The following is a 23,397-nucleotide window of genomic DNA, read 5'->3' on the forward strand; positions in this document are numbered from 1 at the left end:
GCCTTCAAATATAAGTAACTTAATCATGATCAAGTTAATTCACTTATCTGTGCCTCAAAAATATTTTATTTCACTTTTTTTATATTGAGATGTAATTGACATATAAAACATTAGTTTATTAGTTTCAGGTGTACAACATAATGATTCAGTATTTGTATTGATTGTGAAATGACCACCACAATAAGTATAGTTAATGATTAACATGCATCACCATGCATAATTAAAATTTTTTCTTGTGATGAGAATTTTAAGATCTACTCTCTTAGCAGTTTTCAAATATACAATACAGTATTACTATCTAAAGTCACCATGTTGTACATTTACATGTGCTTTTTTTGTTATCACAAGGAAATAACACCATCTACTCAGGGTTGTTGTGATTGAAGAAAATAACACTGATAACATGCTTGGTCCAATCCACACCACATCATGGGCATTCTATAGGTGTTAATTCCCTCTTAAGATAGTTTTTGTAGTGTTATTCTGAAAAAACTGGGTAATCTAAAGTCTTTGGTTTAGTCTTCAGAGTTCTTGATACACCTTTCTAGCTTTGTTATTTCTTTTCTTTTTTTTTAAAGATTTGTATTTATTTACTTGACAGAGAGAGCACAAGCAGGCAGAGAGGCAGGCAGAGGGAGAGGGAGAAGGAGGCTCCCCGCCGAGCAGGGAGCCCGATGCGGGGCTCAATCCCAGGACCCTGGGATCATGACCTGAGCTGAAGGTAGCCGCCCAACCGACTGAGCCACGCAGGCGCCCCTAGCTTTATTATTTCTAACTGCTCAACTGTATAACCTTAATACCCAGCCTGACATTCTGCTTGGCTCTTTACCTAGAGATCTCACACCTGCTGGTTACCAGGTCCTGTGTTCTGAGACTGTAGAGGGACCTCACAGTCTAGTACTTCAGTGTAGAAATTAACTAAGCTAAGGGTTGGGGATAGAAAGGGGAGCAAGGCAGAAAGGACAGCCTAGTCAGGAGCATAAAAATAAATTTCCAGCCATCATGATGTCAAGGAACTAGAGCCGTTTATTTTCTTCTTCCCCTCCAGTGTCAGTGCCACATGAAATGAGAGAGTTGTGAGAGATGAAAGTGGTTAGACATGCAGGTTAGGGGGGATAGTTCCCCATCCCCCAAGTTTTCTTAGCTTTTCCTTGTGCTAGTGCCTGGCTTGAAATAGCCTTTGTCTTCCATTAGAACTCTACTATTTATCTTTCAAAGACTATTCCTTCACCTCTAGGATACCTGTTTTTCTTGCATCTCACTCAAATGTGATCACATCCTCTGAGTGCCAAGCACTGCATTATCCTACACAGTAGCTACCAGCCAGTGTGGCTACTAAGCACTTGAAATGTGGCTAGTCTGAATTAGGATGTTCTGTAAGTATAAAATATATGCCAAATTTCAAACACAGTATGAAAAAAGGAATGTACAGTCTTAATCTTTTTATATTGTGTGTTAAAATATTTGGGAATTCGTTGGGTTAAATGAAAAAAATTAAAATAAATTTTTTTTTTTTTTTTTTAAAGATTTTTTATTTATTTATTTGAGAGAGAGAGAATGAGAGAGAGCAAGCACATGAGAGGGGGAGGGTCAGAGGGAGAAGCAGACTCCCTGCCGAGCAGGGAGCCCGATGCGGGACTCGATCCAGGGACTCCAGGATCATGACCTGAGCCGAAGGCAGTCGCTTAACCAACTGAGCCACCCAGGCGCCCAAAAATTAAAATAAATTTAACCAGTTGCTATGTTCTTTTAATGTTTCTACTAGAAAATTGAAAAGTAAATATATAGCTCATATTCTGTGTACCCGGTGGCACTTAGAATACCTACTCTCTGATTTTCTCAATGGGGCAGCGATTGCCCCTTGTTTTAGTTACTGTGCCTCAGGTTAGCTCTTTAGCTAGGTTAGGAGTGCCTGAAAGGTTTGGTACCATACTTTATTTCATCACTTTGTAGTGCCTGGCACTTGGCCTAGAGTTAACTGGTCAAAAGCTACTGAGTGAAAGTTTTCTTTAGCCACAATTTGTGCCTTATAATCCTTCTGAGGATTAGACGAGTAAATTATTTTTCAGTCTATTTCATTATTATGATAGTTTACCTGTTTTACCAATAATAGTATTTTATTAAAAGTGAAACCAATTTCACTGAATTTATGGATATGAACAATAATAGTTCTCCATTTCTGTTGTTCATATTCTTAGAAATTTTTTTATAAATTTAGCTGCAGAGAAGTCACATTATCTTTGATCAGTGTGAACTCCCTTTCTTGTTTTATTCTTCTTAATTTCCATATGTCATTTCCCATATCCCTCCAAGAGTGACTGTTCTTTGTTTAGTACATTGTAATGTGTGTGTATGTGCTCTTACAAAGTGTACATTTGGCACTTCATGTAAATATTAGCTAGGAGTGGACTTGCTCTGTCACAGAAAATATAGATAGGGCCCGAAGTTGCGCTCCTGGATGGTTACATCAGTCCATACTCTTACCAGTAGTGCAGAGTGTCCCTGGTTCCTGCCATTATTTAGCATTATCCAGTTTTAATTTTTTGCAAGTCTATTAGATGTAGTGTGATATCTCATTGTTAACTTGTATTTCTCTATGATTTTTATTAGCTCTATATATTCCTTGGCTTTTGGAGTGTTCTGTAATTGCTCTTTTTCCTCTGTCCATTTTTCTCTTGGGTAGTTGTCTTTTTCTTGTTGATTCTTAGGTATTCCTTGATTTTCTAGATGTTACTCCGATGTAGGTTTTATTTAATTTATTTTTTATTTTTAAAAAATATTTTATTTATTTATTTGAGAGAGAGTGAGTGAGCATGATCGGGGAGGGGCAGAGGTAGAGGGAGAAGCACACTCCCCACTGAGCAGGGAAGCCTGATGTGGGGCCCAATCCCAGTGGGGCCCGATCCCAGGATCCTGAGATCATGACCTGAGCTGAACGCAGATGCTTAACCCACTGAGTGCCCCTTCTGTCATCTTTCTATAATGCCCTTCATTGAACAAATCCTTAATTTTGGTGTAACCAACATAAACCTTTGCCTTGTGTTTGTGCTTTTTTTTTCTTTTTAAAGATTTTATTTATTTTTATTTATTTGACAGAGATCGAGAGAGAGCACAAGCAGGGGGAGCGGCAGGCAGGCAGAGGGAGAGGGAGAAGCAGGCTCTCTGCTGAGCAAGGAGCCTGATGCGGGGCTCGATCCCAGGACCTTGGGATCATGACCAGAGACAAAGGCAGCCGCTTAACCCACTGAGCCACCCAGGCGCCCCTTCTGTCTTCTTTCTGTACTGCCCTTCATTGAACAAATCCTTAATATTGGTGTAACCAACATAAACTTTTGCTTTGTGTTTGTGCTTTTGATTTGAAGTTTTACTTAAATACCCGAATCACAGGGATATTCTCTTTTATTTCATTTGTTAACCTTTTATCGTTTTACCTTTCACATGTAGATTTTTAATCCCTCTAGACGAAGCCTGCCTTTGCAAGTGGTCTCAGGTAGGGATCTAGTTTTATTTTTCTTATAGGCTTATGTGTGAACCTGTTTTCCCACTGCTGTCTACTCAGCAGTCTATCCTTTCCCCACTGGTTTATAGGGCCCCTTTCATTGTATCTTATATTCCCACATACTTAACGTCTTTTAGCTTTGTATTCTGGTGCATAGGGCTGTTTGTTGTGCCCATACCCCACAGGTTTTCTCTTCTTTTTTATTTACTTATTTGACAGAGAGAGAGAGAGAGTTAGCGAGAGCAGGAACACAAGCAGGGGGAGTGGGAGAGGAAGAAGCAGGCCTCCCGCTGAGCAGGGAGCCCGATGCAGGGCTCGATCCCAGGACCCCAGGATCACGACCTGAGCCAAAGGCAGATGCCCAACAACTGAGCCACCCAGGTGCCCCAATATTTTTATTATTTTAGGTTTTCTCTTCTTTTTAATGACTGTGGCTTCATAGTCTGTCTTAATCTGTGTATCTATTTCTATATCTTCTCTGTTGAACTTTTTATTTTGAAATAATTTTAGACTTAAATAAAAATTGCCAAAGTAGTACAGAGTTCATGTGTGCCTTTCACCCAGCTTCCCCTAATGTTAACACCTACATAACCATGGTTCAGTTATGAAAGCCAGAAAATTGATATTGGTCTGAGACTGTTGATGATGCTGATTATAGAACTTACTTGAATTTTCACCAGTTTTCCTTTTCTAGGATCCAGTCAAAGATCCCACATTGCATTTAGTTATTGTGTCTCCTTAGTCTTCTCCAGTTTGTAATGGTTCCTCTTTGTCTTTTATGCTCTTGACAGTCGTTTTTTTTTTTTTAAGATTTTATTTATTCATTTATTTGAGAGAGAGAAAGCACAAGCAGGGGGAGCGGCAGAGGCAGAGAGAGAAGCAGGCTCCCCCTGAGCAGGGAGCCTGATGTGGGGCTTGATCCCAGGACCCCAGGATCATGACCTGAGCCGAAGGCAGACGCTTAACCGACTGAGCCACCCAGGCACCCCTTGACAGTTTTGTTTTTTTTTTAAAGAGAGAGAGACAGAGAGCTCGCACACACCAGTGGGGGAAGGAGCAGAGAAACGGGGAGAGAATCCCAAGCAGACTTCCTGCTGAGCGTGGATCCTGCGGTAGGGCTCAATCTCAGGACTCTGAGATCACACCCTGAGCTGAAATCACCAGTCGGTCACTTTAACCGACTGAGGCACCCCTGCACTTGACAGTTTTGATGAGTACTGGTCAGTTATTTTGTGAAATATCTCTCAATTTAAGTTTGTCTGATGTTTTCTCACAATTAGATTAAGGTTATATATTTTTGGCAAGAATGCCCAGAAAAGATGTCATGTGTCTCTCAGTGCAATGCTATTAGAGGGTACATGATAAAAATACGTTTTGTTATGCTTATGTTAACTAACCTTGATCACTTTTTGTTTCTGAGCTTTTTTTTTTTTTTAACTCTTTTGTCAGGGCTGACCTGGCAATTATTCATCCTTGTAAACTTCAGAGTAAGATTAAAATTACACAAAAACTTTTAAAAAAGTCATTCAGAAACTACTAACTGGAAATTTTAATTGAGATTGCATTGAACCTGTAGATTAATTTGTATAGAATTTGTAGTATCTATCCAAGGGCATGGAATTTCCATTTATTTGAGTATCTTTATGTCTTTTATTTATTTTTTTTAAGATTTTATTTATTTATTTGACACAGAGAGAACCAGAGAGAGAGACAGACAGACAGAGAGCAAGCACAAGCAGGGGGAACAGCAGGCAGGGGAGAAGCAGGCTCCCTGCTGAGCAAAGAGCCTGATGTGCGGCTCGATTCCAGGACCCTGGGATCATGACCTGAGCCGAAGGCAGCCGCTTAACCAACTGAGCCACCCAGGCACCCCTCTTTATGTCTTTTATTAAAAATTTAAAGCTTTCTCCAGAGAGCTTGTATATATTCTTGATTAAAATAGTTTCTTCCTGCTTTGTACTTTTTATTGATATTATGAATGGTTATTTTTTTTTAAGTATTCTGGCAGGTTACTAGAGGTGTAGAGAAATGTTATAGGTTGATCTTGGACCGTACCAAACTCTCTCATGAGTTCTAATGGTATTTCTGATTCTGTTGGTTTGTAGGTAGATCATGTCATCTACAGGCAAAGACAGTTTTATCTCTTTCCTTCTGATTCTCACATCTTAACTTTTTCTTCCCTTAAAGTATTGGCATGACCTTTGGTATTACGTTAAGTAATAGTAGTGGTAATAGGCAGCTTTGTCTTGTTTCTGATTTTAAAGAAAGGATTCTAAAGTTTCTCCATTTAGTGTAGTATTTACTGAAGGTTTTTGGTCCATGTTTTTTTTTTTTTTTTTAAGATTTTATTTATTTGAGAGAGAGACGGAGAGAACAAGTGGGAGGAGGGGCAGAAGGAGAAGCGGGACTTGATCCCAGGACCCTCAGATCATGACCTGAGCCGAAGGCAGATGCTTAACCGCTTAACCGACTGAGCCACCCAGGCGCCCTGGTCCATGATTTTTATCAAATTAAGGAAGTTCCGTTCTGTTTATTGTTTGCTAAAAGTTTTTTAAATCACAAATTGTTTAATCTTATCAAATATTTTTTCTGTAGTGAATGAAATAATCACCTCACTGCTTTCAAAAGTGAAATTTGATTTTATGAGTATCTCTAAAGTACAAAATACTTGGGGGACAGCCCTTTATTGTCCCAATTTAGCTTTGTAGTTTTTTTTACATTTGAAAAACCTGCCCTGTGTTAAGGAGGTGGCTTATTTTTTTAAGGATGTGTGGGCACATGTCTTGTGTTTTACAAAAGAGACCAGGCTCTGTTCAGGAAGAGTTGAAATATAGTGTATAGTTGTTGTTTTAAACTTTTAAACCTGATTTTTTTTTCCAGTTTTATTGAGAAGTAATTGACATACATCACTGAAAAGTTTAAGGCGTACAGCAGGATGGTTTGATTTATGTAATTGTGAAGTGACTATCGCAGTGTATTCAGCTAACATCCACTTCTTATATAAATACAATAAAAAGAAAAGAAAGAGGGGCGCCTGGGTGGCGCAGTCGTTAAGCGTCTGCCTTCGGCTCAGGTCATGATCCCAGGGTGCTGGGATCGAGCTCCGCATCAGGCTCCCTGCTCCGCGGGGAGCCTGCTTCTCTCTCTCCCACTCCCCCTGCTTGTGTTCCCTCTCTCACTGTGTCTCTCTTTGTCAAATAAATAAATAAAAATCTTTAAAAAAAAAAAAAAAAAAAGAAAAGAAAGAAATTAATGAAGGGAAAAAAATTCTCCTTGTGGTGAGAATTCTTAGGATTTACACTTTTAATGACTTTCCTCTGTATATCACGCAGCAGTGTTAGCAGTGGTAACTGTGTTGTACATTACATCCCTTTATTTGCTGTATAACTGGAAGTTTGTACCTTTTGACCATCTTCCTCCAGTTCTCCCTTCCCCTACCCATTACTTCTGGTAACCATAAGTATGATCTCTTTTTCTATGAGTTTGTATTTGTTTTCTTGTTTTTTTGTTTTGTTTTGCATTTGGATTTCACATGTGAGACTGTATAGTATTTGTCTCTGACTTACTTCACTTAGCATATTGCCTTTGAGAGCTATCCCATGTTGTTGCAAATGGTAGGATTTCCTTGTTTTTTTTTTTTATGGCTGAATAATATTCCACTGCATATATATACCGCAAGTTCCTTATCCATTTGTCCAGTGAGGGACACTTAAATTGTTTCCATGTCTTGTCTGTTGTACCTAATGCTGCTGTGAACGCGGGGATGCAGGTATCTTTCTGAGGTAGTGTTTTTGTTACCTTTAGATACATACCCAGAAGTAGCATTGCTGCATCATATGGTGGTTCTCTTTTTAATTTCTTGAGAATTGTCCATACTGTGTTCCATAGTGGCTGTACCAATTTACAATCCCACCAGCGCACAAGGGTTTCCTTTTCTTCTATATCCAAGCCAGCATTTGCCTTTTTTTTTAAAGATTTATTTATTTATTTGAGGGGGGAGGGGCAGAGGGAGAGGGAGAGAGAGAGTCTTAAGCAGACTCTGTGCCTGACGTGGGGCTCAGTGTCACGACCCTGAGATCACGACCTGAGCCAAAACCCGGGTCAGACGCTTAACCGACTGTGCCACCCAGGCACCCCAGCATTTGTCTTTTTGATGATAGCCACGTTGACAGGCATGAGCTGAAATCTTGTTGTGGTTCTAATTTGCATTTCCCCAATGACTAGTGATGTTGAGCATCTTTTCATGTACCTATTAGCCTTTTGTATATCTTCTTTAGAGAAATCTCCAAGTCTTTTGCCCATTTTTTAATTGGGTTGTTTTTGCTGTTGAGTTGTGTGAGTTCTCCATATGTTTTGGTTATTAACCCCTTATCAGATATATAGTTTGCAAATATTTTCCCATTCCATAGGTTGTCTTTTCACTTTATTGAAAAGTGAAAAGCTTTTTAGTTTGATGTAGTCCCACTTGTTTATTTTTTATTTTGTTACTTGTGCCTTAAGTGTCATATCCATTACTGAGACCCATGTCCGGGAGCTTTGTTCCTATGTTTTCTTCTAGGAGTTTCATGGTTTCAGGCCTTACATTTAAGTTTTTAATCCATTTCAAGTTAATTTTTGTGAGTGGTATAAGATATATGGGTCCAGTTTCATTCTTTTACATATGAGTACCGAATTATCCCAGCATCATTTATTGAAGAGACTCTTTTCTCCATCGAGTGTTCTTGGCTCCCTTGCCAAATAGTTGACTGGATATGCTTGGGTTTATTTCTGGGCTCTCAGTTATGTTCTGTTGGTCTATTTGCTTTTATGCCATTATCATACTGTTTGTTTATTTATTTATTTTAAGATTTTATTTATTTATTTGACAGAGAGACACAGCGAGAGAGGGAACACAAACAGGGGGAGCGGGAGAGGGAGAAGCAGGCTTCCCGCGGAGCAGGGAGCCTGATGCGGGCTCGATCCCAGGACCCTGGGATCATGACCTGAGCCGAAGGCGTAGACACTTAACGACTAAGCCACCCAGGCGCCCCTATCATACTGTTTATTATCATAATGTATCTTTATAGTATAGCTTGAAATCAGGAGTTATGATACCTCCTGCTTTTGTCTTTCTCAATATTTCTTTGGCTATTTGAGGTCCTGTGGTTCCATAAAAAATTTTAGGAGTGTTTTTTCTACTTCTGTAAAAGTGACATTGGAATCTTGATGTAGATTGCATTGAATCTGTAGATGGCTATTAGTAGTATTGACATTTTAACAATATTAATTCTTCCAACCCTTGAACACAGGATATTTGTGTTGTCTTCAATTTCTTTCAACAGTGTCTTATAGTTTTCAGAGATCTTTCACCTCCTTAATTTAGTCCTGAGTATTTTATTCTTTTTGGTGCTGTTGTAAATGGGATCGATTTCTTTCTTTTCAGAAATCTCATTGTTAGTGGGGACACCTGGGTGGCTCACTTGGTTAAGCGGCCAACTCTTGATTTTGGCTTAGTTTGTGATCTCAGGGTCATTAGATTGAGCTCCATGTTGGGCTCCATGCTCAGCACAGAGTCTGCTTGAGATTCTCTCTCTCCCTCTGCCCCTCCCCTGCTTGTGATTTCTAAATAAATAAATAAATAATTTTTAAAAATCTCATTGTTAGGGATGCCTGGGTGGCTCAGTTGGTTAAGCATCTGCCTTTGGCTCTGGTCATGATCCCAGAGTCCTGGGATTGAGTCCCGCATTGGGCTCCTTGCTCAGCGGGGAGCCTGCTTCTATCCCTGCTTGTGCTTTCTCTCTCTCTCTCTCTGACAAATAAATAAAAATCTTTGAAAATAAAAATAAAAATCTCATTGTTAGTATATAGAAACACTACTGATTTTTTTTAAAAGATTTTTTTTTATTTATTTGAAAGAGAGAGAGAGTGAGCGAGAGGGAAAACACGAGCAGGGGGAGGGGGAGAAGCAGACTCCCCTGCTGAGCAGGGAGCCTGACGTGGGGCTTGATACCAGGACCCTGGGATTATGACCTGAGCCGAAGGCACTCGCTCGACCAACTGAGCCACCCAGGTGCCCTGAAACACTACTGATTTTTTTTTTTTTAAGATTTTATTTATTTATTTGAGAGAGAGAATGAGAGAGAGAGAGCATGAGAGGGGGGAGGGTCAGAGGGAGAAGCAGACCCCCACTGAGCAGGGAGCCTGATGTGGGACTCCATCCTGGGACTCCAGGATCACGACCTGAGCCAAAGGCAGTTGCTTAACCAACTGAGCCACCCAGGCGCCCAACACTACTGATTTTTGAATTTAATTTTTTATCTTGCAGCTTCACTGAATTCATTGATTAGAGGTAACAGTTTTTTGGTTGAGTCTTTAGGGTTTTCTATATCTGGTGCTTTGCCAGACAGATAAAAGGACAAGACTGGAACCATATTTATTATAGCAAAAAAATTAAAAACAAAAAATCATGTCTTTTTTTTTCCAAGACTTTATTTTTAAAGTAATCTCTCCACCCAACGTGGGGCTTGAATTTACAACTTACTCCTGAGATTGAGAGTCACGTGCTCTACCAACTTAGCCAGCCAGGCACCCCTATAAAATCATGTCTTTTGCAAATAGAGACAATTTTACTTCTTTTCTAATTCTGATACCTTTTTTTTTTTTTCCCTTGCCTGATTGTTCCCACTAAGACTTCTAGTACTATGTTGAATAGGAGTGGTGAGAGTGGGCACCCTTGTCTTGTTCCTGATCTTAAAGGAAAAGCTTTTATCCTTTCACCATCGATTATGATGTTAGCTGTTGGGCCTCACATATATGGCCTTTGTATGTCAAGATACGTTCTTTCAGTGCCTAATTTATTAAGAGTTTTTACCATGAATGGATGTTGACTTTAAGTCAGGGATTTTGCTGGATGCCTTTTCTGTGTCTATCAAAATGATCGTGTGATTATTTTCTTTTATTGTTAGTGTGAAATATCACATTGATTGATATGCTGAACTATCCTTACATCCCAAGGATAAATCCGTCTTGATCATGGTAAATGATCCTTTCATTTTGCTGCTGAATTCAGTGTGCTAGTATTGAGAATGGAGAATTTTTGCATCATTATTCATCAGGGATATTGGCCTGTTGTTTTCTTTTCTAGTAGTGTTTTTCTGCTTAAACCTGATTTAAGTCAGCTTCTCAAGTTTCAGGTTGGTGGTTTGCCAGAGAAATACAAGGACAAGCCTGGAACCATATTTATTATGGTAAATTAAAAATAAGAAAATTTTGGTGTGTGTCTAAGGTATATACTCATTTGTATCTTTTGGTTATGTGATTTATATTTGATGGCTTTTATATATGGACATATTTTTAAAGAAAAACTAATATGCATAACATAAAATGGAATGCATTCCCCTTTCATTTTTCTTACTGCTTCTTACATTAGTGTTGATAGAGCCCTGTAACAGTTAGTAGTGCTTTGGCTGAAAGTAACAAACCCTAACATAATGGCTTAACCAAATAGGAGTTTGCTTTTCTCACAGAAGAAATCTAGGTAGCTTCTAGCTTTGGTTCAGCAGTACAATAATATTGGAGCTGGTGGTTTTTAAAAATACTTTGTCTTTTCTTTCATGTTTGAGACCTTATGGCTGCAGGATAGCTTCTGCATCTTCAGTTATGGTAGTACTGAAGGCACGACAAAGGAGGAAGGGACTACTAGTGTATCTGTTCCCCTTTATGAGAAACAAAAGGTTTTCCCAGAACCACCCCCTCCCTCCAGTAGCTTTCATTAATGAGAACTGGGCAGAACCAAGCCATATGCTACATCTAGCTGCAGAGAAGTTTGAGAAAATAAGTATTTAGTTGGCCTTGTTGCCTCACCAAACACACATCCAGGTTCTCTTGGTAATGAAGAAGGGAGAATTTGATATTGAGTAGGTATCTATAGTGTTTGCTCCATTCTCTAGTATATTACCTGGAAAATTAAATGTTTTGCATTAGAGTTTTTAGTTTGAAAATAGACACTTTATGAATTTGTTAATAATTTCCTGTGCTTGGCTTGTTTCTGATTATTTTCAGTAGCAGTGTACATACTCTAATTTTCATTGTGGCTGAAGTGGTATAAGCTCAAATCCATGGGAGAGAAGTTTCAGGACTCCTTCAATCTTTAAGAATTAAATTTAACAGCTTTGAGTACCTGTTACATGCTTAGCGTTGCCATACAATGTTGTAATGTGAATAATGAAGAATTCTATAACATTTTCTTTTTTTTTGTCCTCGAGTTGTTTACTGGCTGGCTCCTTAGGGAGAGGAAAGAAAAAAAAAGCCTATGTATGAAATAATTGGCTAACAGTACAAGAATTCAGAATTATTTGTTAAAATGGTTAGTATCCACATTGAGTGTCATAAGATTAGAAACATTTTTTTCTTGAGGGCCGCTGATAAAAGCATGGGAAGAATAAAATGAAGGCCAAATAGGGGCCACCTGGGTGGCTCATTCGTTAGGCGTCTGCCTTTGGCTCAGGTCGTGGTCCCAGGGTCCTGGGATCGAGCCCCTCATCGGGCTCCCTGCTCTGCAGAAAGCCTGCTTCTCCCTCTCCCACTCCCCCTGCTTGTGTTCCCTCTCTAGCTGTCTCTCTGTCAAATAAATAAATAAAATCTTTTAAAAAATAAAAGAAAATGAATGCCAAGTAGAAGCACTACTAACTGTTACAGGGCCATATCAAACTAATGTAAGAGACAGTAAGAAAAATGAATGGGGAATGCATTTCATTTTATGTTGTACATATTAGTTCTTAAAAAATGTGTCCATGTATAAGAGCCATCAACTTTAAATTACTATATAACCAGAAGACACAAATGAGAATATACCTTAGACACACATACACCCCCAAAAAATTATCTTTAATTTTTTTTAACATAATAAGTATGATCCCAGGTTTACCTTTGTAGCTACCTGGTAAAGCACCAACCTGAAATTTGGTGCTTTACCAGGTGCTTTACCATACTTAAGCAATCAGTTTTAACTGGAAAAGGACACTACTAGAAAACTGTAGGCCAATATCCCTGACGAATAAACTGCTTCTGTTTTGAGGTGTTTTTTTTTTTAAGTTAAACACATTAGAATTTTTTTTTTTAAGATTTTATTTTTAAGGGGTGCCTGGTGTCTCAGTTGGTTAAGCGTCTGCCTTCATCTCAGGTCATGATCCCGGAGTCCAGGATGGAGCCCTGCATCAGGCTCCCTGCTCAGCGGGGAGTATTCAGCTTCTCCCTCTCCTCCTCCCCCTGCTCCTGCTCTCTCGCTCTCTCGTGCTCTCTCTCTCAAGTAAATAAATAAAATCTTTTAAAAAAAAGATTTTGGGGCTCCTGGGTGGCCCAGTCGGTTAAGCATCTACCTTCAGCTCAGGTCATGATCTCAGGGTCCTGGGATCGAGCCCCGAGTAGGGCTCCTTGCTTGGCAGAGATCCTGCTTCTCTCTCTCCCTCTGCTGCTCCCCCTGGTTGTGCTTTCTTTCTCAAATGAATAAATAAAATCTTAAAAAAAAAAAAAAGATTTTAAAGTAATCTCTGCACCCAACATGGTGCACAAACCGACAACCCCGAGATCAAGAGTCTCATGCTGTACCGACTGAACCAGCCAGGTACCACTAGATTTTTTTTTTCTTTAAAGATTTCATCTATTTATTTGACACAGAGAGAGACAGCTAGAGAGGGAACCCAAGCAGAGGGAGTGGGATAGGGAGAAGCAGGCTCCCTGCCAAGCAGGGAGCCGGATGTGGGGCTCCCTCTCAGGACTCCGGGACCACGACCCGAGCTGAAGGCAGACGTTTAATGACTAAGCCACCCAGGTGTCCCCACCACTAAATTTTTTAATTTAAGGACTTTATGTTAAGGAAACATCAAACTAAATATACTAAGTTTAACTCTGTTATAATTTAACAAACATCACGTATTTCAATTTGTTGTATGAGTTTTTATAGTCTAATGGAAATAGAAGTTTCTTATTGCTTTGTGTTATGATTGTTTATTTGCATGAGTGTGTATTAGTTTAGGTTGAGTTATACTGTGATAACATACACAACCAAAATCCTAGTGGTTTAACACAGTAAAAACCTTTGTTTACACAGTTTGCCTGAGGATTCATTGGCTCCATGAAGATTGATCTCCCTGCCCGGGCCAGTTTGGTCCTGTGGCATTCTGTCTTTGGGCAATGCTCAGGATTCAGGAGAGCAGAAAATGGTTGGAGTCAAGCACCGGCAGTTAAATACTTCTGCATGGGAATGACATGTCACTTTTGTTCGCATGCCATTGGCTAAACTTAGGCCACATGGCTGTGCCAGCTCAAATGAGGGAAGAGGGTATGAGTTCCTTTGTGAAGTCAGTGGACTCCTCCACAAACTCAGAAGCAAAAGAGCCAATATAGCGGGTAATAGTATTGTCTACAACAAAGTAGCATAATATAGATAGATAGAAAGTACCTCCGGAACCCAAAGGAAAAGAAAAAAATCTGATGAGATGGAGGAAGAGTCATGGAAGGCTTCAGACAGATGGTGACAGATGATCCAAGCATAAAGGAATGAGTAGAATTTTCTTAGGTTTGAAGAGAAGAAAGGGTACTCAAACTGAGGGACCAGGACCATGCTAGGGAATAGCGGATGATGTAGCCTGAAAGGAGGAATGGATTAGATCAGAGAGGACCTGGAATTCATTTCCGTTCATTCAGCAACAATGTATTGCACAGCTACTCAGTGCCAATCACTGCTCCCAAGTTCTGGGAATATCTGATAATGAACAAAACAGACAAAAAACTTTGTCCTCCTGAAGGTTACATCTAGTGGAGGCTAAGGAGTTACTCTTTTATTGTAAGTAGGTTGGGGAGTAAGCAAAGGTATAAACTTTGGATGCCTATGCATCTTTTTTTTTTTTTTAATATTTATTTATTTGACAGAGACACAGCGAGAGAGGGAACACAAGCAGGGGGAGTGGGTGAGGGAGAAGCAGGCTTCCCGCAGAGCAGGGAGCCCGATGTGGGGCTCCATCCCAGGACCCTGGGACCATGACCTGAGCTGAAGGCAGACGCTTAACGACTGAGCCACCCAGGTGCCCCTGGATGCCTATGCATCTTAAGATTCTTTTAATATTCCTATTTTACATGCAGTAGAAGACAGTTGATTTGCACATAAGTTAATTTTTGTTCATTTAACTGTGCCTCACTCTAGAAAACTTAATGCATGAAAAGCTGAATTTATAAAACATGTAAATTAGAAAATATTTTTACATTACAAAAGCTTTTTTAAACCCAAATTTTGGATAGTAGTATAATTTTTTCAAAAATTTTTATTTATTTATTCATGAAAGAGAGAGGCAGAGATAGAGGGAGAAGAGGCTCCCCTTGGAGCAGGGAACCTGACACGGGACTTGATCCCAGGGCCCTGGGATCATGACCTGAGCCGAAGGCAGATGCTCAACAGAATGAACCACCCAGTGGTTATATTATAGTAGTATATATATAATTATAGGAATACATTAACGACTGTATTTTCATTCTGTAAATAGTAAAACCACTTGGACACATAGCTCATGGGGACAGGGATTTTGTTTTATGCACTGCTGTGTTTCCAGCACCCAAAACAGAGCCTGGCACATGCATATACATATATAAAATCTGGGGCACCTGTGTGGCTCAGTCGGTTGAGCGGCTGCCTTGGGTTCAGGTCTTGATTCCTGGGACCGAGCCCCGCGTCGGCCTCCCTGCTCAGCGGGGAGCCTGCTTCTCCCTCTCCCTCTGCTCCTCCCTCTACTTGTGTGCGCTCTCTCTCAAATAGTCTTTTTTAAAAATTTAAAAAATTAGGGGTGCCTGGGTGGCTCAGTCGTTAAGCATCTGCCTTTGGCTCAGGTCATGATCCCAGGATCCTGGGATCGAGTTCCGCATCTGGCTCCCTGCTCCACGGGGAAGCCTGCTTCTCCCTCTCCCGCTCCCCCTGCTTGTGTTCCCTCGCTCTCCCCTGCTGTGTTCCCTCTCTCGCTGTGTCTCTCTCTGTCAAATAAATAAAAAATCTTAAAAAAATTTAAAAAATTAAAAAAAAAAATCTACCATGTCATCACTCAGTAAATATTTGAATGAATGGAGGAAAAGTTCTGTTTGGAAGATAGAAAAGAGAAATTTCCCATAATCTAAGCATCTGAACACTACAGTGATAGTATTATGTTATCATGTTATAGTCATTCTAATATCTGTTAAATCCCTGTTCTGTGCCAACTACTGTTCTAAGATCTAAGGAATAATAAATTATTGTACCTGTTTTCTCAAAACTTAAATCTAGTTTGGAAATAAACATATAACAAACATGATCACCAAAATTCTTTTTTTTTTTTTAAGATTTATTTATATGAGAGAGAGAGTGCATGCGTGCGGTTGCGGGCTGGAGGGGGGGCGTTGGGAACAGAGGGAGAGAATCTTCAAGCTGACTCCCTGCTGAGTGCGGAGCCTGACACGGGGCTGGATCCCACAACCCATGAGATCATGACCTGAGCTGAAACCAAGAGTTGGATGCTTAACTGACTGAACTACCCAGGCACCCCACCAAAATTCTTTTAAAACCATACTCCATCTGATGTACAAAATTTGCATTACAGCAGCACGTTTTGTTTACAACAAATGTACCTGTTTTATGTGAAGCCCTCCTCTCATAACTTAGTTGCTGTTTTAGTTTTTTTCTTTGATGAACAGATCTTCATTTATAAATAGACTATTTCTCCAAAGTTCTTATTTTGAAATTAGAATCCTTTTTGTTATAGGAACAGTATTACAAATTGCTTACATTTGTAGCTGGTTCATAAAAGTCAACTTTACTTAAAATATACATTTACAATAAAAACATAAAAACTGTTGTTTGCATGCAGTATTACATGATAATTAAATAAAACAGAAGTGAATCTATCCTAAAACCCGATATATGAGGGAGAAATATTTAATTAGAGAATGTGAGAAAGTAGATGGAGTTTAACAGGGAAATTCTGAAAAAAGACATCTTTGAAGACTTCAGAAGCTAATCGCACAAATTCTTACGCTTTCACTTGAGAGCACTTGTTTTTCCTTTTTCCTTGATACGTGTATTACGACGTAGTTTCTTATGTTTATCAGCTAGATTCAGGCTTGATTTGACCTATAGGTCGTGAGAGAGCAAGAGAAAAAAGGGACATTTTCCTGGATAAAAAGAAAAAAGAATGAAGGAGATTTCGTGTATATGTATGAGTGCTGGGAGAGAGAGCAGTGTCCTGAAAGGCAGGCAGTGGGCCACAGCATCCTTTGAGCAGGTGTGAGGCAAAAGGAAGCATGAGGCAGCTGGGTGCTTGTGCATGCAGAATTGTACACATTGGGTGTTTGTAATTCCAGTACCTTTCTGTTTAATATGGTTAGAGGTATATATGCTTTGTTTTACTTTTATGGAGCATATTGAGTATTCATCTAACTAACATTTATCAAGGACCACGTACTCTGGCTGGTTTTTTTTTTGTTTTTATTTTAATTGCAGTTAATATACAGTGTTATATTGGTTTAAGGTGTATGATATAGTGATACAACAATTCCGTACATGATCCGGGGCTCATTGAGACAAGCGTGCTCCTTAATCCCCATCATCTATTTCCCCCATTCCCTCACCGACCTTCCCTCTGCGCCCCCCCCCCCCGCCGATAACAATCAGTTCTCTATAGTTAAGAGTCTGTTTCTTGGCAAATAATGCAATATATGTTAAGAAAGAAAAAAAGAAGAAGAAGAATGTAGCAGGAGGGGAAGAATGAAGGGGGAAAATCGGAGGGGGAGAAGAACCATGAGAGACGATGGACTCTGAAAAACAAACTGAGGGTTCTAGAGGGGAGGGGGGTGGGAGGGTGGGTTAGCCTGGTGATGGGTATTGGGGAGGGCACGTTCTGCATGGAGCACTGGGTGTTATGCACAAACAATGAATCATGGAACACTACATCTAAAACTAATGATGTAATGTATGGGGATTAACATAACAATAAAAAATTAAAAGAAAGAAAATGAAAACTCTAATTCAAAAAGAAAAAAAAAAGAGTCTGTTTCTTGGTTTGTCTCACTCTTTTTTCCCTTTACTCATCTGTTTTGTTTCTCAAATTCCACATATAAGTGAAATCATATGGTATTTGTCTTGCTCTGACTGACTTTGCATTTATATACTCTAGATCCATCCGTGTTGTTGCAAATGGCAAGATTTCATTCTTTCCTTTTTTTAAATTTTATTATGTTAATCACCATACATTACATCATTAGTTTTTGATGTAGTGTTCCATGATTCATTGTTTGCATATAACACCCAGTACTCCATTCAATACGTGCCCTCTTTAATACCCATCACCAGGCTAACCCATCCCCCAACCCCCCAGGATTTCATTCTTTTTTATGGCTGAATAATATTCCTGTGTGTGTGTGTGTGTGTGTGTGTGTGTGTGTGTGTATCTCCTTTTTTTTTTTTTTTTTTTTTGAGATTTATTTATTTGCAAGAGAGAGCACGATGGGGAGGGCAGAGGGAGAGGAAGAAGCAGACTCCCCACTGAAAGGGAGCCCGACATGGGGCTCAATCCCAGGACCCTGAGATCATGACCTGAGCCAAAGGCAGATGCTTAACTGACTGCGCCACCCAGATGCTCTTGTATCTCCTTTATCCATTCATCAATCATGGACATTTGGGCTGTTTCCACATCTTGGCTATTGTAAATAATGCTGCTATAAAATAGGGATGCGTGTATCCCTTTGAATTAGTGTTTTTGTATTTTGAGTATAAATACCCAGTAGTGTGATTGCTGGATCATAGGGTAGTTCTTTTTTTTAACTTTTTGAGGAAACTCCACACTGTTTTCCAGAGTGGCTACACCAGTTTGCATTCCCACCAACAGTGCACGAGGGTTCCCCTTTCTCCATGTCCTCACCAACACCTGTTGTTTCTTGTGTTGTTGATTTTAGCCTTCTCACAGGTGTGAGGTGATAATCACATTGTAGTTTTAATTTGCATTTCACTGATGATGAGTGATAATGAGCTTCTTTTCATATGTCTGTTGTCCATCTGTATGTCTTTGGAGAAATGTCTGTTCATGTCTTCACATTTTTTAAAATTGGATTTTTTGGATTTTGGGTGTTGAGTTTGGTAAGTTCTTTATATATTTTGGATACTAACCCTTTATCAGATATGTCATTTGCAAATATCTTTTCCCATTCCATAGGTTGCCTTTCAGTTCAGTTGATTGTTTCCTTTGCTGTGCGGAAGCTTTTTATTTTAATGTAGTCCCAGTTGTTTATTTTTGATTTTGTTTTGCTTGCCTCAGGGGACCTATCCAGAAAAAAGTTGCCACAGCCTCTGTCAGAGAAGTTAGTTACTGCCTGTGCCTCTCTAATCTGGCTGCTTTTTTAAAAAGATTTTATTTGTTTGAGAGAGAGTGAGCAAGAGAACAGAAGCTGGGGGAGAGGCAGAGGGAGAGAGAGAAGAGGGCTCCCTGCGGCGCTCGATCCCAGGACCCTGGGATCATGACCTGAGCCGAAGGCAGACGCCCAACCGAGTGAGCCACCCAGGCGCCCCGTAATCTGGCTGCTTCTTGAAACACATTATTTTGAATTACTGTTAGCAGCATAGTGTAGAAAGAAATTGAGAATCCAGATTCTCTTTGGATCTTTCACTAAATAGTGATGTGGCCGTGAATAAATCACAAAAATACCCTCCACTGGTGAAGGATCATATGTGCAGGTGCACTTAATAGCTTATGGACAAGTTACATTCTTTATGACTATAAGGCAGTCTTGTTATTCCTATTTTATGTTGCAGCCACATACAGAAAATATCTCATTTCCTTCTGAACACCCACTTCAACCTTGATATTTTTCTTCTCAGCATTTCCTTGTTTTCCTCATAAATTTAGATCATGTGGGCAAATTTCTTTAAAGTGCTAGATGCATTAAAATTAAAGCAGTCATGTTTTGTTTCTTCAACTAGGGGCTCTTAAAATTTGGCAAGTACCATGTGTTCTCTCATTTCCTAATTTTTGTGTATGTTATATTGTAGCACACGTCACATGGAGATGGGCGGCAAGAAGTTACCTCTCGCACTGGGCGCTCTGGGGCTCGGTGTAGAAACTCTATAGCTTCCTGTGCTGACGAACAGCCTCACATCGGAAACTACAGACTGTTGAAAACAATCGGCAAGGGGAATTTTGCAAAAGTGAAATTGGCAAGACACATCCTTACAGGCAGAGAGGTAAATATTAAGCCTAATTTCTGTTATGACACTTGCTCTGTTTAGTTCCATGTGAGAGAAAGAGGAAGATAATGTATATATTTGAGTTAATTTCTAAGTTAATTAAATGTTTTTAAGAACAAGAAACTTACATACTAATTATCTGGGAGTTCTTTTGCTTTCCCATTTCTTTAAATTAAGTATTACATTGAGTATTTGAATGAGCTTTTGCCTTAAAAAATGGGTAATGTTTTATTCTTTTTCAGTGTAAACCTCTGCCACCAGAGTAAAAATTGTTCTGAACTTCATGTATAAGCTCATAGTACTTGTAAATCAATAGTGTTTTCTGTTTTTATAGATTTTATCCTCAAGAAGTTTCTTCATTTCCCCAAATAAGCTTTTCTCATAGCTTATGTTTGATTGGTTGTTGTGTAGGAAGGCATATGCTTTCCTGACTTTTGTGGTGATTGGCTTTCTGTTCAACCACATTCTGTATTTATCAAAAATACATTGGTTAAAGCTACTAAATTGACTCCCTCATGTTCTACATGTACAATATAGAACCTGTTTTGCTTTTTTGACTTCTTTCATTTAGATCTTTATGCCTGCTCTTCCCTCTGCCTAAAATACACTTCACCCTTTTGTGCAGGGATCATTTCTGGGAAGGAGTTGTTGACAGACTCCCTTTTCCCAGGCATGGGACGCAGGTTAAAAATCCTGATACTGCCCCTCAGATAGCATGGAACTACTTATTTCTCCGTCTTTCCCCTCTAGGCTTTAGGGCAGATGTCCATACTTAACACACTGTTTAGCACATAGTAGGTGCTTAATAAATATATGTTGAGTTGATTGTAATGGTACTTTTGAATGAAGCTTTTTATTTTTTAAAAAGATTTTATTTGGGACGCCTGGGTGGCTCAGTCGGTTAAGCGGCTGCCTTCGGCTCAGGTCATGATCCCAGGATCCTGGGATCTAGCCCCACATCAGCTCCCTGCTCAGTGGGAGTCTGCTTCTCCCACCCCCTCTGCCTGCCTCTCTGCGTACTTGTGTTCTCGCTCTCTGTCAAATAAATAAATAAAATCTTTTTAATTAATTAATTTATTTATTTTTTTTTTAAAGATTTTATTTATTTGACAGAGAGAGACACAGTGAGAGAGGGAACACAAGCAGGGGGAATGGGGGAGGGAGAAGCAGGCCTCCGGCGGAGCAGGGAGCCCGATGCGGGGCTCGATCCCAGGACCCTGGGATCATGACCTGAGCTGAAGGCAGATGCTTAATGACTGAGCCACCCAGGTGCCCCAATAAAATCTTCTTTAAAAAAAGTTTTTATTTGTTTGTTTGTTTGTCAGAGAGAGAGAGAGAGCACAAGCAGGGGGAGCGGCAGGCAGAGCAGGCAGAACAGGCAGAGGGAGGAGCAGACTCCCTGCTGAGCGAGGAGCCTGATGCGGTTCTCCATCCCAGGACCCCGGGATCATGACCTGAGCCGACTGAGCCACCCAGGCGTCCTGGAAGAAAGCTTTTTAAAGAAATGTTTTCCCTGTACCAGAGCCTCCTGATAGGTGTGCCAAGACAGTGTTACAGAGGTGTCGTGGTATTGAGGCTCGCAGCCTACCGTGCCTGGGGCTGCTGGAGCAGGACCCTGGGCCAGCCATTCTGTCAGTAAGCAGCCTCTGTTTGCTGCAATGTGCCTGACAGTTATTCTCATTTTCTGTGTGTGCTGGGAGCTGAAGAAGGTTGGGAAGCACAGGTCTACACTAACTGGAGTTACAGACTTTACAAGTTTGCCTCTTCATGTTTTGTATCAACTTAAGTGACAAATCACTGGTCAGTCCTTGTTGTTGAGATACCTGGGTTGCTTTTAGAGTCAGAAAAAGCATGAGTGGGTGGGGCTTTCCTTGCTGTCCTTGATCAAAGCTTTCTGAAACAAGGCAAAACCTCTTGAGTTTAGTCCCCACCAATTCTAGGTGGTTACTCGGCCAGTTTCCTTACATGGGCAGCTGGTAAGTTGAAAGAGGAATGGGACAGACAGACCCTCTACCCTTCTCCTTAGCTGCAGTTTGGCCTACCGTGTTTTTATCTAGGAGGTTCTCTTTCCAGAAAGGTTTGAATCTGACCAGCAGAGTGGCTTAATTTAAAATTTTTCTGTCCTTTTTTGTTTTTTTAAACTTTGAATTAAACCATTTTACAAAACCGTTTTGTTTTTTCCCTATTGTAGGTATTAACCGGAAGCATGGAAAAAATAAACATTATATTTTGTATATTATAACATTATATTTCTGTATTATAGAAATTCATTATGTAGGAAGTACAGGTTCCTTGAAATTTCTCTCCTCAAAGAGGATCACTTTTGTTTTTTATATAGACATTAACTTTTTGTTTATTTTAACAAAAAGGGACTCGTGGACATAACAGTAATTTTCTTAGCAACGTACTTGACCATGTCTGAATCTTAGTGCTCATAGATCTGACACATTCTATTTCCAGTATGTGCTGGCGCCATGGTTTATGCCGTCAGTGGGCATTGAGTGGTTTCTGATTTTTTTGCCCCTGTAAACATCTGCAGTGAACATTCCTTAACATAACTCTCTACCCTTGTTAAGAGAGTTTCTGTAGGATAAATTCCTAGAAGTGGGTGTCCTGGGTCAAAAAAGGATGAATATTTGACATTTTAATAGGTACTGCTAAATTGCTTTTGAGAAAATGTCAGAGTACTTTATTATCCTACCAAACTGAATGAGAGTATCCATTTTTCTATACCCTTACTAATACTATATAGATATTTTCTGATGGACAAAAAATTATATTTTTTTTAAAGCTTGCTTCCTTTTGATAACTAGATTGATGATATTTTCATGTATTTTTGTCATTCATATTTGCTTTTTTAAAATAAGTTTCCCGTTTGTATCCTTTATCCATTTTTCTTTTCTCTTTCAAATCTTAGTGACTGGGGCGCTTGGGTAGCTCAGTCGGTTAAGTGTCCGACTCTTGGTCAGGTCCTGACCTCAGGTTGATATTGAGCTCTGTGTCGGGCTCTTTGCTCCGTGGGGAGTCTGCTTCAGATTCTCTCTCCCTCTCCCTCTTTCTCTCTCTCTCTCTCTCAAATAATAAATAAAAATCTTAAAAATAAATAAATCTTAGTGATTTAAACCCATTATGTGTTTCATGCATCAGTCTGATCTGTCTAGGTTTCATGACTTGGTGAGAAAGGTTTACTTTGTCCCAAGATCTAAAAACAAGGTTCTGTATCTTCTTCAAACACTCCTGTGACTCCCGTTTGAATGTTTCATTCATTTGGTATATATTTTGGGAGATTAATATGAAGTGTAGGGATCAGACTCTTTTTTTTTTGAGCACGTGGATTACCACTTGTCCTGGGATCATCTGTCCTTTTCCCCAATTGAGGATACCTGCTTTATCACATACCAAATTCCCATATATGTCTTTTTGTTTCTCTGATCTGTTTAGTCTTGTATCCATATGGTGGTAATTTTATTACTGCAGCTTTGAATTGTACATTTGTATGTTTCAGAGTAAGTTAAATGCTTTGCAGATTATTCTTATTTTTTAAAAACTGTATACCTCGGGGCACCTGGATGGCTCAGTCATTGGGCGTCTGCCTTCGGCTCAGGTCATGATCCCAGGGTCCTGGGATCGAGCCCCGCGTCGGGCTCCCTGCTCCGCGGGAAGCCTG

The 23,397-nt window shown here is 39.8% G+C and overlaps 1 protein-coding gene across 8 annotated transcripts in view; it reads left to right on the forward strand.

Moving 5' to 3' along the window:
* Positions 1-23,397, forward strand: part of MARK3 (microtubule affinity regulating kinase 3) — a 116,418-nt gene that overhangs the window by 10,545 nt on the left and 82,476 nt on the right. For 7 of the 8 annotated variants that reach the window (XM_032405981.1, XM_032405982.1, XM_032405986.1 and 4 more), the window contains exon 2: positions 19,536-19,727. In XM_032405981.1, coding sequence (XP_032261872.1) covers positions 19,536-19,727 — 192 coding nt within the window. Of the gene's footprint in view, positions 1-19,535; positions 19,728-23,397 lie in introns of those variants that run through there. The other variant, XM_032405989.1, reaches the window with a different exon arrangement.

The sequence above is a fragment of the Phoca vitulina genome, unplaced genomic scaffold (assembly GCF_004348235.1).
Source record: "Phoca vitulina isolate PV1807 unplaced genomic scaffold, GSC_HSeal_1.0 scaffold7, whole genome shotgun sequence".
Classification (NCBI taxonomy): domain Eukaryota; kingdom Metazoa; phylum Chordata; class Mammalia; order Carnivora; family Phocidae; genus Phoca; species Phoca vitulina.